General features: G+C 44.3%; 1 protein-coding gene across 1 annotated transcript in view; it reads left to right on the top strand.

The window, feature by feature from the left end:
- pacs1 (phosphofurin acidic cluster sorting protein 1) overlaps window positions 1-18,689 on the top strand; it is a 107,080-nt gene that overhangs the window by 43,378 nt on the left and 45,013 nt on the right. The window contains exons 2-5 of the mRNA XM_079491029.1: window positions 7,312-7,399; window positions 10,559-10,648; window positions 13,072-13,197; window positions 16,534-16,678. Coding sequence (XP_079347155.1) covers window positions 7,312-7,399; window positions 10,559-10,648; window positions 13,072-13,197; window positions 16,534-16,678 — 449 coding nt within the window. The remainder of the gene's footprint in view (window positions 1-7,311; window positions 7,400-10,558; window positions 10,649-13,071; window positions 13,198-16,533; window positions 16,679-18,689) is intronic.

Below are 18,689 nucleotides of genomic sequence, written 5' to 3'. Positions count from 1 at the left end.
TGTTATTGTTGAGAACCTCTGCAGTATAACACACACACACACACACACACACACACACACACACACACACACACACACACACACACACACACACACACACACACACACACACACACACACACACACACACACACACACACACACACACACACACACTCACTCATTAATGCAGTTGAACAGTACACACATGCTTTCTGTACAACTCGTGTGAGTTCTCATCTAGTTTAAAAGCACCGAGGGGTGAACTAAGTCACTGATGACAAATTGTACTCATGTGTCCACTGAGCGTGCACTACACACACACACACACACACACACACACACACACATAGGCACGCATGCACGCATACAGCTTCTTGTCTCGAGGGTTAACTCCATCAGCTGAGGTTCAGACTGGGATATTTAGAGATGGACAGCCAGATAAGGAGACAGACTGACTGACACAGACAGACAATTGGAATTCAGTTTTCTTCTTTTCACTGTTTTTGTTGTTGTTGCATTTAGCAGACACTCTCTAGCTAAAGTGAGAGATCAGAATAAAGCAGAAAAGCAAGAACCAGAGGGAATCGAACGTTATTTACTAATGAGATTTCGAGATAATTGTTGGAACGTCCGTATTTGTAATTTTCTACCCCTTTTAAACCCCAGTATCTGTACTGAGGGAAACATTCGCAGATAATAGTGGATATACAAGCTCACAATGTGGCGCAATGCGACGCATTATGTGCTTGTAGATCGGCTATTTAACCCATTCAAATTGGGAAAGCAACTGTGTTATTTTCCATTGTAGCATTGGCTAATATAATAATAGCAGATATACAAGCTCACAGCGTGTCTTCACTTCGTGCCGCGCTGCGAGCTTACACACACACACACACACACACACACACACACACACACACACACCACACACGTGTTATGGTATTTGGCATTTCTTTTGTGACGTGATGTCACGTGACTCAGGGAGGCTGTGGGAGTCGATCAGGACAAACTCAATGTCCTCGTTGGAGAGGATGATTGACAGATCTCAAATAATTGCGATGATGTAATAATATAGAGATTAGAGCCGAGGTGACGACTACAATTCATGGGGAATTAGGAATTGATTTACTAAATTGGGCAAAAAGAAAAAAACAGACTGACTTTAACCGGCATTTTAATATCAAAATTGGTAATGCTCAAAAGTGCAGTTGGGTCGGTCACTTATACATAACGTAGTATTCATATCTGAAAATGTACAGACGGGTACAGTAGCAGGGCCCACAGCACCTGTTTTAATTTAAGCAGCCCTGCTGGCCTGCCTGTGGAAACTGTCCCTATAATTCTGTCCCTAATTTAGTGATTTGATGCTGCAGAGTCACCTGCCTGGCTGTAGGTAGGTAACAGAGTCACCTGCCTGGTGGTAGGTAGGTAACAGAGTCACCTGCCTGGCTGTAGGTAGGTAACAGAGTCACCTGCCTGGTGGTAGGTAGGTAACAGAGTCACCTGCCTGGCTGTAGGTAGGTAACAGAGTAACCTGCCTGGTGGTAGGTAGGTAACAGAGTCACCTGCCTGGTGGTAGGTAGGTAACAGAGTCACCTGCCTGGTGGTAGGTAGGTAGGTAACGGAGTCACCTGCCTGGCGGTAGGTAGGTAACAGAGTCACCTGCCTGGTGGTAGGTAGGTAGGTAACGGAGTCACCTGCCTGGCGGTAGGTAGGTAACAGAGTCACCTGCCTGGTGGTAGGTAGGTAGGTAACGGAGTCACCTGCCTGGCGGTAGGTAGGTAACAGAGTCACCTGCCTGGCGGTAGGTAGGTAACAGAGTCACCTGCCTGGCGGTAGGTAGGTAACAGAGTCACCTGCCTGGCGGTAGGTAGGTAACGGAGTCACCTGCCTGGCGGTAGGTAGGTAACAGAGTCACCTGCCTGGCGGTAGGTAGGTAACGGAGTCACCTGCCTGGCGGTAGGTAGGTAGGTAACAGAGTCACCTGCCTAGCGGTAGGTAGGTAACAGTCACCTGCCTGGCGGTAGGTAGGTAGGTAACAGAGTCACCTGCCTGGTGGTAGGTAGGTAACAGTCACCTGCCTGGCGGTAGGTAGGTAACAGAGTTACCTGCCTGGCGGTAGGTAGGTAACAGAGTCACCTGCCTGGCGGTAGGTAGGTAACAGAGTCACCTGCCTGGCGGGGCGGTAGGTAACAGAGTAACCTGCCTGGCGGTAGGTAGTAACCTGCCTGGCGGTAGGTAGGTAGTTAACAGAGTCACCTGCCTGGCGGTAGGTAGGTAGGTAGGTAACAGAGTCACCTGCCTGGCGGTAGGTAGGTAACAGAGTCACCTGCCTGGTGGTAGGTAGGTAACAGAGTGAACAGATTGCGGCTGAATTGTGGTGAATGTCTTTGGATGATCCGCTTAGTTCTGCCCATGCACTGCTAGGCACATATGTCTGCTCCAGGGGGAAGGATGCCGCCTGGCCGGCGTTCCTTCAGACTCTGTCTGTCCGCAGTTAGAATCACTGCTATTCACCTGTTTTGGCAGGAATGTACTGGGTCTCCTTGTGTGTGTGTGTGCTTCACTTCCTTCAGCCAGTGTTGCCATGGCTGCTTATTATAAGCAACCTTTGGCTTGTTTTTCTGTAAAGTCTCTTCAATCTCTTGTAAATATTGGTAGTTGCTGGTTGTGGGGTTTTTTTTCAATTTATTCTCAATATTCTTTTGAAAATAACAGATGTACAACCTCATGTACAACCTCTGTGTCGCTGTGAGCTTGTAGATTTTCATTTGTGCTTGTTTTCATAAGCTGCTTGTTTCTCTTGCAAAATCTGGCAACACTGGTCACAGCAGCAACAGGAAAAGGACGTTATGCACACACAAAACGCAACCTTACAGAACTCATCTCTGCATCCTATATGACAGAGTGGGTTGGCCCTCCTTGGTCAAACATTCGTATCTGTTTATTTTTAAAGCAATTGATGGAACTTTACCGTGTTATATTAAAGCTCTGCTGGACTGGAATCCTGTAACATTTAGGACATGCTCCAGTCACTGGCTCACACTAAAGGTCCCAAATGTAAACACAGAGTTGGGGGAAACAGCCTTTTGTTTTAGTGCCCCAACCACATGGAATGACCTACAGCTTAAATTAAAGATCTGTTCTCCCATAACATACGGTCAATTTAAATCTTTGATTGTAGACTTACCCTCAAGTGTCTGCAACTGTTTTTAAACATGCGTGCTACACCACGTGATGAGGAAATGTTGCTGTTCTGTTCTGTATTTGTTTATTGCTTTGGAATGTTGTATTATGTTGTATCTCAACGACACTGCAAATGACTGTGACCTCAATGTCTTTCGAGAATAAATAAAGGTTTGTTTGAATGAATGAATGAATGAATTAATTAATGACTTATGGGACACTGGAAACAGGTCAACAGAGTTTCAGAGTATCATATAGAATCCTTCTGCATCTTGCAGTTCCACTTCCATCACCAAACCAAGTGGCAAAAATGCCACTTTACCAGCTGCGAAGGTGCTCGGCAGAATGAGGGATGTCAGCACCATAGCAAGCAACCGTTGTGCCTCTCTGGAGGTTCATTTTAAGCAGCGTACATTTGTCATAATAACCCTTTTATAGGAGCTTCCTAAGGGTATAATATAAGGCTTAGCCTTAATGCCGTTCAGTTCATAAACTACCCGATGCCATGGCATGGAACATTTACAGGAGTGCTGAAGCTTATTATCTGTATAAGTCTACTTCGACCGAGTGAAGTTGTGTGACTAAGAAGGGCTGTTCTCTGACATGTGACTTTACTTCTGGTACTGTGTTGTTTTAGCGATGTTGGCCATCACAGAATAATATGGTTAATTTCTACATTCTGCCTGTGTCTAACAAACTATGGTCTGTCAATTTGTCTGCAAATGTGTCTGTCTGTCTGTCTGTCCTCTCTGTGTATCTACACACTGTAGGACTTTTAAAGTTGTCGGTGAGTCATCAGATCGTTAAGTATTTCACACTACAGGAGTCTTTTTTTTTTATCGGCTGTCGTCATATCTTTGTGGCTTTCAGACTAAACGATTGATCGCTGACTAGGGATCACACACTGCAAGAGTACCAAGATGCGATCCAGACCCGCTATAATTTACCACGTACGCATACACTCATGCACGCAGAGTGGGTCACTGTGCATGTGTCTCTTACTCTCTTGACAATATGATCCCTCCATAACCTCCCCACCTCTTCAATGACTTGGCCTCGTGGTGGCCCAGAAATGATCGACCCTTGGCACCTGCCCCCACTACCCCCCCCCCCCCCCTCGCTCTGATTCATTCCGCTCCATTCCAGCGCAGTGTAAGCAAAACTTAAATGCACTTATCCACCTGGCCTAGCTATCGGAGGAAAAATAGATAAAAAACATTGTAATTATTTCTTGTAGACTTGGCCTGGCTTGCCCTCTGTCTGTGATCGATGGAGCAAACTTTGAGAGTTGTAGATTAGTGTAGCGGGGGGATTTTACAGTCTACTAGTATTTGGTTTATAAAGCAGCTTTTGAGAGTTGGTGGTAGCCAAATGGACCCTTATTAGATCTTTAAATCTTGAGAGCTTAAAATGGATCCATACATGCATTACTCAATTTACAGGAAGTCTACACAATTGGAGAATGTAGAAGAATTTGATATTTAGATTTTGATCAACGTTTGTCGTTTTCCCATTATCTCTCCTATGGTACCAAACAGCATGGGATTGTGGACAAAATCTAAGGTCGCATTTAACTATGAAACCTTGCGTCACGTCACCTAACTCAAATCCCCGTCACTCACCCCAGGCAAGCCCCCAGGTCATCATGACATCACGTGACATCAGCCCCCTGGTCACCCCAGGCAAGCCTGCAGGTGCCCAGGTCATCGTTCATCCCATGCCAAAGCGACCGCACTCGCCCAGCAGTCTGACGTCACCCAGCCGCCGTCAGAGACTAGCTGCTCGATTCCATCCTTCGTCTTCGATGTCTCCCTTTTGATTGATACCTGTCCATTTAAACTCTAGACGGGCCTGCCCCAAAGTTATTTGTGCAGCCGTGTCCGGCAGCCGGCGAAAACTAGAGTTCTCAACAGGCCCGACAACAGGCCCGACACTCAAGATACGCTCTATATATGGCCAGTCCAAGCGACCTCGCCCTCAGGCGTCTTACTGGTTGTGTTTATTATTAATCCGTGTACTCACTGTTTTGGAGAGAAGAAACATGATGAGATGAGAGGAGACGATCGAGGTGATGATGATACATTAGAAGTGAAGAGAAGACAGACATGATGACGAGGAGGAGGGAAGAGAACACAGAAGGACTTAAAAATGGAAAGAAAGAAAGAGAAGACGGACGGAACAAAAACAAAAGAACAGACAGATTTAGATTTAGAGACAGCAGGGGAGATTTAGAGAACGGATCGATGCTTCAGAGTTCAGACAGGAGGAGAGGAGTGGTGAAACAATCATCACTGCCAAATAGAAGTGCTGATTACACACACACACACACACACACACACACACACACACACACACACACACACACACACACACACACACAGTCAATAACAATAACACAGTCAGTGCAATCAGTACTGTAAAGATTAAAGGCAGACTAGAGTGAAAACAGAACATCCTCACGGCCCAGTTGCAAATGTAGCGATGCTCCCTTTCGTTGCGCCCTCGTTGACAGCAGGCCAGGGCGCGCTCTCTCTCTCTCTCTCTCTCTCCACCTTCCATCCTAACAGCTCTCTCTCGCTCATTATACCTGGGCCCCGTTCCAGATCTGCCTCTCTTTTCAACAACCTAACAAGCACTATACGGTATAACTGCTATAATCATAGAAGTAGTTGCAAACACGGAACCAATATTTGTACACACACAGTAAACATAGACCATTTCCCCCGTGAATGACTTCCTGATGATTAGTTTTTTTCCTCCATAGTCATTAAAATGTAATTGGTAGGCAGGTTTCTGACCCGTCCACTAGGGACACAAGGAAACGGTGTCATTATCTTAGAATAGTTAGTGAGGACCGGACCGATTATGTGAAGAAGGTATGGTTGAAAGTGTGTGTGTGTGTGTGTGTGTGTGTGTGTGTGTGTGTGTGTGTGTGTGTGTGTGTGTGTGTGTGTGTGTGTGTGTGTGTGTGTGTGTGTGTGTGTGTGTGTGTGTGTGTGTGTGTGTGTGTGTGTGTGTGTGTGTGTGTGTGTGTGTGTGTGTGTGTGTGTGCGACGCAGTGTTCCAGTTGTGAACATTTTAAGCTTTACCTTATTTTTTTTCCCTCCATTTTATTTGAATGGAAGGCTCACTCACTCTAACTCTGTGTAATATGAAGTGTTTAATGCATTTAGATCATCAATCCATTATGGCCTGGTAAAAGTCATAGTAATTGGATAGCTTTCAAGCCGAGGCTATGGTTATAATAATATGCTGTCATCAAATCAAATTGAAATTACCAGTCAGTGTGTAAATGCACTCGTTCAGAGGTTATCTGGTGTCAGTTTCATCTACTTTATAATAGCGGTTGAGACCTTGAATGATGAAATATTGATGCATTAATTTCCATTTGGTTTATTTCACTGGGATTTGTAATTCTGATATGGACTGAACAGCACCACATTTCTTATTGATCATTCTGCTAATTATGCGTGCTTGCGTGTCTGAGAAACTCACCTCTTCAGAATCCACCTTAGCCCGTAGCACTTGCCCCAGCCTCGACAACCATTGATTGATTGATTGAAAATTTTATTTCACAGTATACTGTACCTTGCAGGTGTATGCAAAGGCTAAAATATATAATTTGTTGTTGAATGTCATGTATACATATACATATATATATATACATGCTATGTATACATAGCATTCTATAGTGTGTACTTGTAGTTAGTGCTGCACAATTAATCAAAAAAAGATCTAGATCTCGATTCAGGCACCTATGCAATGTGATTTTGAAGAATCGTGCAGCACTAGTTGGCTGTCCAATTCATTTTAGTTACTCTTATGTTTAAGTTTATGTTTTTTTAATAAATATTTTCATGGGGGAAAAAAAGAGAATCGTGTGAGAATCGTGATCTCAATACTTGTGGAGGAAAATCGAGATTCACATTTGAGCAAGAATCGTGCAGCACTACTTATACAGTAGTTTAATTGTACAGATATTCTACTGTTAGACGGATGTAAGGTTCTTAGTTTACTTATGATCCTAGATGACTATTTCTATGCACTTGATTTATTACCTTGTGGTGTTCTGGCTTACTGTGAATCGCTCTGGATTAAGAGTGTCTGCTAAATGCCTAAATTGTAATTGTGCTTTCTTTGCAGGCTCTTCAACCTGACTCTGAAGAAGCTGATCATGTTAAAGGAACTGGACAAAGACCTCACCTCTGTGGTCATCGCTGTCAAACTACAGGTAACTAACTCCAGCTGTGTCTCCAGAGTAGACAAGAAGATGTCATCTATGCCATTGGTTCTCAAACCTTTTCATATCAAGGACCCCCAAATTGACACTTATTAGCCCGCGGACCCCCTTATGAAAGGGTATGCGAGGGACCCCCATAAGAGAACATTTTAAGGCTCTGGCAGTAAAAAAAAACGAGATGCCAATACGTATACTCATTTTGAATTGAGTTTTACTTGTAACCGAGTATTTTTCTACATTAGGCCTCACTCAGACCTTTACTGCATTGCTGTATGCTTGTTGGATGAATGTTGTGTAGTGTCATGGCCGCCCCAATGCATTTCCAATGGAAGTCACATGGTTTGTAGTCCACATTTTGGACTACAAGCTGTTGTATGGCTTTCGGCTGTGTTTCGACTGCGCCCCTCCCCCTCATACAACACAAATGTTGTGTCAAACCATGTGACTCCCATTGGAAATGCATTGGGGCGGCCATGACACTACACAACATTCATCCAACAAGCATACAGCAATGCAGTAAAGGTCTGAGTGAGGCCTTAGGCTGAGCTCACACCTTTCATGCAATTCTCTGTGCTCGTTGGGTGTTGTGTCATGGCCGCCCAGCGGCCCAATGCATTTCCAATGGAGGTCACATGGTTTGACCCAACATTGTGTTGTGTGAGGGGGAGGGGCGCAGTCGTGCGCCCCTCCCCCACAATGTTGGGTCAAACCATGTGACCTCCATTGGAAATGCATTGGGCCGCTGGGCGGCCATGACACAACACCCAACGAGCACAGAGAATTGCATTAACCGTGTGAGTGCACCCTTAGACATACATTGCAGTATTGATACTTTTACCTGAGTATACAATGTGAGTACTTTTTCCACCACTGTATGGACTAAAATGGACTGCGTGGCTGACCAACCTTGAGGTCAAAATGTTGCTGAGTAATGGATTCGTCAGTGTCGAGCAGCATATCACGTTTCTGTTTCATCATTCTATCTCATCATCACACTGACTGGTCCATTCGTGCTATGAGCTTGTAGATCTGCTATTTTTCATAACATAATGCTTTAAAACACCAAAAGGGGTTCCCCGTCCTCCTGAATGGGTTAAGGCAGGGGCGATGCAGATTTGTAACTAAAGTAACAGTATCTTCTCATACAAGATCTCCTCTCCAGCTCAGCGTCACTTCACTGTATCCTACCCCCCCCCCCCCCCCCCCCACACTGATCCCTCCCAATTATTGTGTAATTCTCTCTCTCCATCTCATTTCTCCATTCCTTGCCTGCCTCTCTCTCTCTCTCTCTCTCTCTCTCTCTCTCTCTCGTGTGTCAGCGGCGCGTGGCTGATGAGAGTCCATTGTTTTGCCTGGAGCTCAATAATGTCACATACCTCCTCGTGACAATCTCTCTACCATGGCTACTTAATTCCTTCTCTTGCTCACCCCCCCCCCCCCTCTCTCTCTCTATCTCACACACATCCATTCCTGTTCCATTCTCCATCTCTTTTTTCCACTTCATTCATTCACCTCATTGGTGCTGCACAATTAAGATAAAAAAATAAAAAAATAAATGATTGTGATCTAGATTCAGACCACCGTCAAAATGTGATCAAGAATGGTGCAGCACTACTGCACTAGTTGGCTGTCCAATTCATTGGAATTACTCCCCTGTGTTTGCTACAAGAGAGACTTTAAGAGATGTTTAAGTTGAGCACTTTGATGTTGTCTGTTTAAAGCCACAGTAGTTGGCTGAGGCTCCAGGTGCCACATTTTTAAAGTAGTAATGTTCAGCAACTACAGACTAAAGACAATAAATATTTTCATGGAATCATGTGAGAATCGTGATCTCAATTCTTGTGTAGGAAAATTGAGACTCACATTTGAGCGAGAATCGTGGAGCACTAGACTCCTCATGCACACTGACACTCACTCACACTGACCTCTCTCTCTCTGTGTCTCTTGCACTCATCGTCTTTAGCTTGATTTATACTTGGTTGTGCAACGGTGTGTCGTGCACCGAGAATAGTAGATCTACAAGCTCATAACGCATCACAACTAGATCGGCTGATTTCCGCGTGCGACGCAAAGTATAAATACATCCTGAATGAGTGGCCACATCGTGTGCATCCACGTTATTTCAGGGACCGTTTGACTGGCCGACTTCAAATTCGCCACACGCCCATCAAGTCGCTGGGATCGAAGGCTCTGCATGGCTGTGGCCCAAATGAACCAATTGATTGCCATGGAAACCCCAGCCTGAGCTTGATTTGGAAAATTCCCCACACCTGCCATTTTGATTACTTATACCAGTGGTTCTCAACCAGTGGTCCCTGAGGGGGTTCCAGGTGGTCCCCAGCTAAATGATGGAGAGTTTATAACCAAATGGACCTTAATAGATCTTTAACTCTTGAGAGTGTAACATGAAACCTTAACCAACATTTGGCATTTGACTTTTATCTCTCCTATGGTACCCCATCAATACAGTATGGAAATGTGGGCAAAATCTTATCCAACGGTAACAAAATATTCCTTCAGTTTTTGCTCTGAGAGACTAGGGGCTCCAATTTCGTCACCGCTAAACCCCTTATCCCTAAACTTCTTTGCCTTTTTTTACCATTTTTGAGTAGTTCAACTAGCCAATCTACATTGACACGCTGTGAGCTTGTAGACTGGCCATTTTAACTACTCAAAAATGTTTTGCAAAATAGTAAAAAAAGGTAAAGAAGTTTAGGGATAAGGGGTTTAGCGGTGACGAAAATGGAGCCCTAAATCTCAAAGGTGGCTCAAATGCCGAATTAATAATGGGCCTTGATATGAAAAGGGTTGAATACCACTGCCCTATTTGCATCATCGCCCCCTATAGGCCGATACCCAACGGGCACCTGTCTGTCTACTAGTAATATGAAGTTGCTAGTCTGTAATAATAACTGCAGGGGTGTTTTGTTTTACTGTCTTCTATAACAGTCAGCTCTGGATGCAGCTGACAGCCAAGACAGTTTTTATGGTCCCCCCCTGTGTGATGACATTTGATTTTAATAGCCTCGTTTGTTTGCTCGCTTGTCTAGTCTACCCCCAACTCCGCACTCTAGGTCTCTATTATCTCTTTTATAATCTTTTTTTTTTCTCTTCATGTTTTCTCTGCTTCTCTCTCCTCTCCACACACAGGGCTCCAAGAGGATTCTACGCTCCAATGAAATCCTGTTGTCTTCAGCAGGCCTGACCGAGACAGACATCCAGCTTACCTTCTCTCTGCAGGTATCGCATAATTTACAATTTAAAATTTAATCCAGAGTGATTTACAGTAAGCAAGAACAACACATGGTAATACATCAAATGCATAGAAATAGTCATCAGGAATCATACGTAAGCTACAGGTATGAACCTAACAGTGGAATATCTATATAATGAAACTATACGTATACAATATAGAGTTCTATGTCTACATAAAATGCTATCTAATGCTATTTGCATACGCCTGTAAGGTCGCTGAGGCTAGGGCAAGTGCTACGGCAAGTGCGGCACAGTGGGCACACAGACAGACAGACAGACAGACACCGCTGCACATATGTTTTACAATTTCTTTTTAATATCACTGCTGTCGGGCAGAAACCTCTTAACTCCATACAAAGAAATAAAATAAAAACAAATCACACTAATGCTCTCAGTCTTCTAATGTACTTGGGGAAAGAATGTTGAGAGAGAGAGAGCGTGGGTGGGTGTCACGGGTTCAGCAGCTTAATGTCCACAGCTCTGGGAAGCCATTTTCACCCAACACCAATTTTGGTTATAAATGTTCTCTAGACTATATCACCCCGCTTTTTTTTCTTGCTTTTTTTCAATCCAATGCTTCTAAAATGTCCTTAAAGGGTCATTGGTGCTTCGCTGGACGAATCCCACTGACGTTTTACACCAATTATACTGTTGCTGTCCCGAGAGATGAGCCTGCCTTCTTAACAGCATTAGAGAGAGGTTTAAACTACCTCCCCCTGGGCAGCTGGGGGGGCACCTGATGGATGGGAAAGGAACTGGTCGGAATAACATGGTCCTTCCACACGCTACGTCCGGCCGGGGAAACTCCCGGCCTGTCAGGTGAAAAGAAGCAGCTTGGACTCCTCATGCATAGAAGGAAGCATGAGGTCAGTCCGCTGCCCAATTAAGATTTAAGAGAGAGGTTTCATTTCATGGCTTCAAAGTTTCCTGACAGGAGTCATGGTCCCGTTCCATTAACGGTGTAGCCGGTGACTTCATTAACCCATTTTGGGCGGGAACCCCATTTGGTGTTTTAAGCATTATGTTATACTTTAGCTATTGAAAAATAGCAGATCTCACTCTTTCTTCTTTTTCTCCTTCTGAAATGTACACTCTGAAGCGATATTGCCCTTTGCCCCTGTTAAGTGTTGACGTGATGCCATATGTAGTCCTGAAGAAAGCAAGGATGTTACAGAGACACTGGAGATGGAGTCACTTGGAGGGGGGAGGGAGGGAAGAGGGGTGAAAAAGAAATCCTGGGAACTGCACTTGTGTCCTATGTATACATAGAAATGCTGTTATTGTACTGCTTTTTCCAAATAAAATAAATATTATATAAAAAATAAAAAATAAATAGCACATCTACAAGCTCATAGTGCGACACAGAGTGCCGTGCTACGAGCTTGGGGTCGGCTGCTGATTATAATTTTTGGGGTCCGTAATATTGATTACCACTGATATAGGAACATGACATTTACAAAAAGAAAAAAAGAAAAAGAAAAGGAAAACTGACATAGAAACAGAGGTTTTTCAGAAAACTGTCATGATTTAGAAGACATTTTTTACATTTCGACGTCGGGCCTAAATGGGTTAATGGCTGCTTATGTCACAGCACAGCCATGACGGTGTCGTCGTGTGCTTCGTCACCACGTCATCGTAAACGCCGCACACAGGTTTATGAATGGCTTATGCAACCGGCCAATTAGATCGCTCTAATTAAACTGACACAGAAAATAAATGCCATTGTCTGGCAGTGTATATGAGCCAGTGTATTAAAGCCTGTCGAATATGCAAATGTCAGCTAGTCACGTGCGTGCGTGCGTGCGTGCGTGTTTATGCATGTGTGTCTTGTGCAACCATTTAGACGTGGAAAGCCTTCTAAGATGTAGCTACGTACTGTATATATATTGCAACATCTATCTATCTATACAGTAAATGCACCAAGTGTCTCTTTGTGTGTACGTACGTCTGTAATCCACGTAACTTGAAACCCCACCCCACCAACTTCAGGGATTGCAGTGCCCTCTGTCAAGTCCGTCGGATAGCCGGTTGTCCAGAACCAGCACAAAAGCCTCTGCCCGGGACCCGGTCAATTGATCACACCTGATCACCCCTAGATCTCCATAATATGGGCTGTTCTGACATCACAATGATTGTTCTGACATCTGCATAGACATATTAGATATCATATAGACATATTTGGGCATGCCTGACAAATAACTCCATATATGGGCATAAAAGGGACTCTGTCTGTCTGTCTGTCTGTCTGTCTGTCTGTCTGTGTGAATGCATGAGTGAATGTGCATCACTGCGTATTCGCGCAGGCATGTCAATGCATGATGAGCGTGCATAATTGCGTGTGCGTGTGCATGTCTGTCTGTCTGTCTGTCTGTCCATTTGTACTCACGTGTACGTATGTGTGTTCACAGTACCCTCACTTCCTGAAGAGAGACGCCAACAAGCTCCAGATCATGCTGCAGCGTCGGAAACGCTACAAGAACCGCACCATCCTGGGCTACAAGACGCTGGCTCTGGGCCTCATCAACATGGCCGAGGTAAGCTGAAGGTTACTTTAGTAACTACAGTTCTTTAATTGCTAATTTGCAACATTAGCCCCAGACGTAGACAAATGGCTACTAAGCCTCGTATAGAGCCACGCTGCAAATTTTATGTTCTGTATTCACTTCATCACTTGACCTTCATTCAAGCTCAAGTCCGTCCACAGTGCATTAAATCAACTGTGTTTTGACTTTTACCACTCTATCCCTTCACAGCAACCATAAATCAAAACATTCAGTACATTTTTAGCTAATTGTGCACAAAGCAACCCCCCCCCCCCACCAAAAAAGAAGGCCTGGTCGGTCGCCCATGGTACTACTGTATGTAGTCTTATGAGGATATAGTGTTTTGAAGAGCGGAGGTTGCGAGCCGAAGGAGGTAATTATAATTCCTCGAGGTAGGAATAAAGCGCGTTGCCATGGATGCACTGATGAGTTAACACTTATGATGCTGCCAGAGTTTGTCAAAATATAGGCGCTAGAGTGCCAAGCAGATGAGGCAGATATCTCTCTTTAGAAGCGTTAATATTCCAAACGAGATGCTTGGTTGCGTCAGAAATTAGGACAGAACATTGCCGTTCTGATCAAAACCATGGACGTAGCGACGTAGATTCAGAGATAATAGACAGTTTTGTCGGGCCGTAAACAAGCAAGTGAATTCAAGGAAGTGAATGATGTGCGCATGCACAAAACATGTCCAGTAGCGCTGACCAAGGTGTTGCCTAGCAACGGGAGCTGTCAAAAAATGGATTATAGCGATCCCATTTTATATAATTAAAACAGAGCTGAAGATGCCTATACACATCGTTAGCACCCCGTGTTTTTTATTGACAGGACGTGCTGTGGACACGTCTTTAACACAAAAGCTGTTAACAACATGTCGTATTCGGTTCGTGGAAGAGACGGGAAGCCTGGTGGTGTTTTCTGTGTGTAGAACTAACAGGATGTTCCTCAGAGGAGCGAGGCTGGATCTCACGCTGCCTTCATTAACTTACTGATGGTGTGACCAGACTACAGAGAGAGAAACGCACACACACGCGCACGGCTGATGACGTACGGGTACACATGTGCTCTCCCACACACGCACACACGCACACGCGCACACACACACACGCACACACGCACACACGCACACACACTCACACTCACACTCACACGTACACACTGTCGTACACAAACACTCACACACTCACACACGCACTCACACACACACACACACACACACACACACACACACACACACACACACACACACACACACACACACACACACACGCACACACACGCACGCAGACGGACACCACCAAGACGCATACCTGATGACGCACCGACACGCACGAATACCATATTGCGTTTAGTTTGCCATTAACATAAGCCTATAGGCGTGACGTGTTGTGAGCTGCTTGTAGATCGTCTTTTTTTCGGTGCAAGCTTGCAACTTAAATTAATTATAAATCCGGCATGACTCTTATCTAATTGTAATCCCTTCCCTATATATAACTTATAACACTAACAGTACACCAACCTGAATCTTTTTCTAAACCTACAGTATGTATAAAAATGCAATTCATTATGGGGGTCCCCGGGAGGTCCCTGGAACATTCAGACCCTCAGGAACGCGCCCAGGGGGGTCGGCTGGGTTCCGGTGAGCAGTTACCGTGTAGGGGTCCCCAGGGGGTCCCTCTACTGTGCTGTGACTGTACTGCACTGTCACACCTGAAATCATACAATTAATATGCGTGTTTGACACTTGGTGCGCAACAGTGACACTTAGTGGTGAAAACCAACCAAACGCTATTCTCGTGCTCCGACGGACGGACGGACGGACGGACGGACGGACGGACGGACGGACGGACGGACGGACGGACGGACGGATGGACACAGCCAGCCAGCCAGCTAGGGACCCAGGGGGACACACAAAGCTGTCTATAGGAGTGGTTGCACCACTCAAAAACCAGCAACAACCTTCTCTTTGCCTTCTCTTGCGCCTGCGGTCATTTGCGAGATGACTGTATCCTGGACACTTATTGTTCTGCTGTTTCACACGTAGTACACCACGTTTTCTCTCTGTCGGTCGCATCCCTGCTTTATCACCTCACTCTGTCAGTGTCTACACACACACACACACACACACACACACACACACACACACACACACACACACACACACACACACACACACACACACACACGTGTGTGTGTGTGCGTGCGCGAGCATTCCTTAAGTTATTTTACACCACCCTCGACATGTGTACATTTTAAATTCACCTGTGTGGTTCGTTGTCTGTCAAAGAGAACAACCTCACGGCAACGAATTATGTTTCCTTCAAGGTCGTCACTGAATTCAGGGTCTGCACTATTTTTCCATTTTCTTAAAGAAACGTTCAGGTGAGGTTTGTCATTGACATACTCTGATTGTGCAAACCAGAAGCTCATTCATGTTAGCTTCCACAGTGTGAAGTATCATAATTCTCATCTTGGCGCTCAAAGACTCACACAAATTGGCTCACAAAATGTCCAAACGCTTCTGGCAAAGCGTCTGTATTAATCGGAAGCACTGGAAATGATTATGAAATTAAGCAGATGCGCCCCCAGTTCCGTTCCTTCTGCAGTCATGTAAATAAAGTCCTTATGTAAATTAAATTAGTCGAAGTCTAGCTTGCTGCTTTGAAGAAATGGAAATGTGTTTTTTTAAATATGTTTTACAGATGTTTTAAAATATGATGCATAATTTTAGTAAATTTGTGTAAATCTTATCCTCTGCTTTTCTGATCATGAACCAATCCTCTTAGCTCATTAACTTGACTTCAAAACTCTGCAATTTGAGAACACTACGTTCTCTAAACAAAACATTAATAATAAGTTTAGTGTTTAGCCTAGTGCCATAAAGACCAAATGATGTTTTCCAATTATGTTTCCCGCCGCAATATTATGCTTTTGACATTTTCTGAAATGGGATTTTGAAGTGGTTTTGTTCACTGTGTGTGTGTGTGTGTGTCATAGTTTTCATTTAGTTTTAGTCATCTGGAATGTTTTAGAGTTAGTTTTGTTGTAGTTGACTAAATATCATAAGGTTTTTGTCAACTAAATCTACATTTTATTTAGCCGACTAAAATGTATTTTGGTGGGCCTTGATGCCGTCGTAATGACTGATTTTACATCAATGACAATAACCGATCTGCTTGTAGGTCTGCTATTTTTGAAAAATCGAAGAACGACTGACATAGAAACATAGCTTTTTCAGAAAACTGTCAGGATGTAGAAGACATTTTTAGAATCTGATCTCAGGTCAAAATGGGTTAAATGTTTTTTGAATCTTGTCCCCCCGTCCAGGTAATGCAACACCCCAGCGAAGGAGCCCAGGTCCTGGGCTTGCACAGCCAGCTGAAGGACGTCTCTCTCCCCGTGGCCGAGGTGCGCGTCTACTCGCTGTCCAGCCAGCCCATCGACCACGAAGGACCCAAGGCCAAGATGTCTGGTGAGAGAGCCTGGGTGTGTGTGTGTGTGTGGGAGGCGAGATGGGGGTGGGTCAATAATGAGGGGGAACATTGTCCCAGACCAGATGTCCCCCCCTTTGCGTGGGACAGTCCCTCATTTCCAAGACTTTTCAGGCGTCCCACAAATTGAGACCCTGTCCCACATTGTGACTGGCAGGCATCAGTGTTCAAATGCCCTAATAATAGTTACTGGTTGAAAACCACTGCCCTACTCGATCACGCTACAGCGTCACGCAAAAACATAAACAAGTAGCAGATCCGCTTGTACATCTGCTACTTTTGATATATTTATATTTTATATCCTTAAAAATAACAGTTTTGCACATGGTTGAGGAGGTTTCCACCCGGCAGAGCCCATACTGTATATGGGATTGACCCATGAATTGATCTGGCATAGGATTCAGAAATATCCAATGAATTCAGTTAAAGATGTTTCTATAACTCGGCTATAATCTTTTGAAGAGGTCTAAATTGTTGGTATAATTATGTTTTGAACGATGCATGTGATGATCGACAGTATTGGTCTGTGGTGTGTCGCGGCAGGGATCAATACTATGATCCATACGTCACCAGTGAAGGGATCGATCGATCCGGGGAGGGTTGTGGGAGTTCTTCACCCTGGATCAATTTCAGTCGAGATGAAAAAACATTTATTGGCAGTTATAATCCGGCATTGTATTTGGTGGTGTGTGACTGTGGCTCTCCTGTGACACTCCAGAACAGAGGTGGGCAACTTTGATGATGCAAAGGGCCACTATAATTCCACACTCACTCCCAGAGGGCCACATTGCACATTTCTGTCGTAGCAAAAATAGCCGATCTATACAAGCTTGTAGATCAGCCACACTGATGAAGACAGCATGTTAGCATAACGATGAAGACATTGAAACTTGTTTCTCTCGACTTTTAGTCGGTAAACCGGCGAGTTCTCCGGTAGTCGGATTACATTAGATAATTGACACTGGGTGAACAAATGTATTGCAAAATCGTGGGATAATAATTTAAAATTACAAAAATAAAGTAAAGTAAAGATACCGTGTGCATTTAAAAGAACACAATACAATACATTCAGTATCAGCATCGTCACAGCCTGCATTGAGTGACATGCTGACATAGTGAAATCTTAAACCAGTGCTACTCATCCCGTGGCCCGTGGGCTGCATGCGGCCCGTCAGAGAAAGTGATATGGCCTGATGTCAGCTCAGTATTAACCACTACTTATTTATTCACCTGTGATGATCCGTTCATTATGTGTTCTCTTCACATTTTTGTGAATGAAGCCTCACTTTGTAACTTCATCATTGATCACGATGTTTTTGTTCATTGAGGTTTGGCCTTGTAGATGGAAATGTGGCTTTTTTTTTACTGTGCGTTTCCTTAATTTTTAGACTAGTCGTGTAGTCTGTTACAAAATAAATTCATACATTTAAAAAATAATCCTGACATTTTTAACCTGCGGCCCTTGGAATTTTGCAGAGTGGCCCCTGAGCCATCTTAACCCATTTTGGGCGGGAACCCCTTTTGGTGTCGGCATTATGTTATGCTTTAGCTATTGAAAAATAGCAGATCTACAAGCTCATAGCGCGCCACCGAGTGGCGCACTACGAGCTTGTAGGTCTGCTATTTTTGAAAAATCGAAGAACGACTGACACAGAAACATAGCTTTTTCAGAAAACTGTCAGGATGTAGAAGACATTTTTAGAATCTGATCTCAGGTCAAAATGGGTTAAGTTGAGTAGCCCTGACCTAAACACTGTTAAAGAGGAGGGTGGGTTTGTTGACAAGCTGTCATTTTGCGGTAGCACACTGAGTGATGTTGAGCATGTTAGAGTGAATATCGGTCCGTGTAAATGGAACCATTAGAAACGCTGCATGGCTGCATGTGATTAGATGGTGTATGGCAGTGGTTCCCAAGCTTTTTCCTGTCAAGGACCCCCAAATCGACACTCATTAGCCCGCGGACCCCCATTAGAAGATATATGCCAAGGACCC

This window comes from Electrona antarctica, assembly GCF_951216825.1.
Source record: "Electrona antarctica genome assembly, chromosome: 21".
NCBI lineage: Eukaryota > Metazoa > Chordata > Actinopteri > Myctophiformes > Myctophidae > Electrona > Electrona antarctica.
The sequence above is the reverse complement of the archived record's forward strand: the minus strand, read 5'-3'. Positions and strand labels throughout refer to the sequence as shown.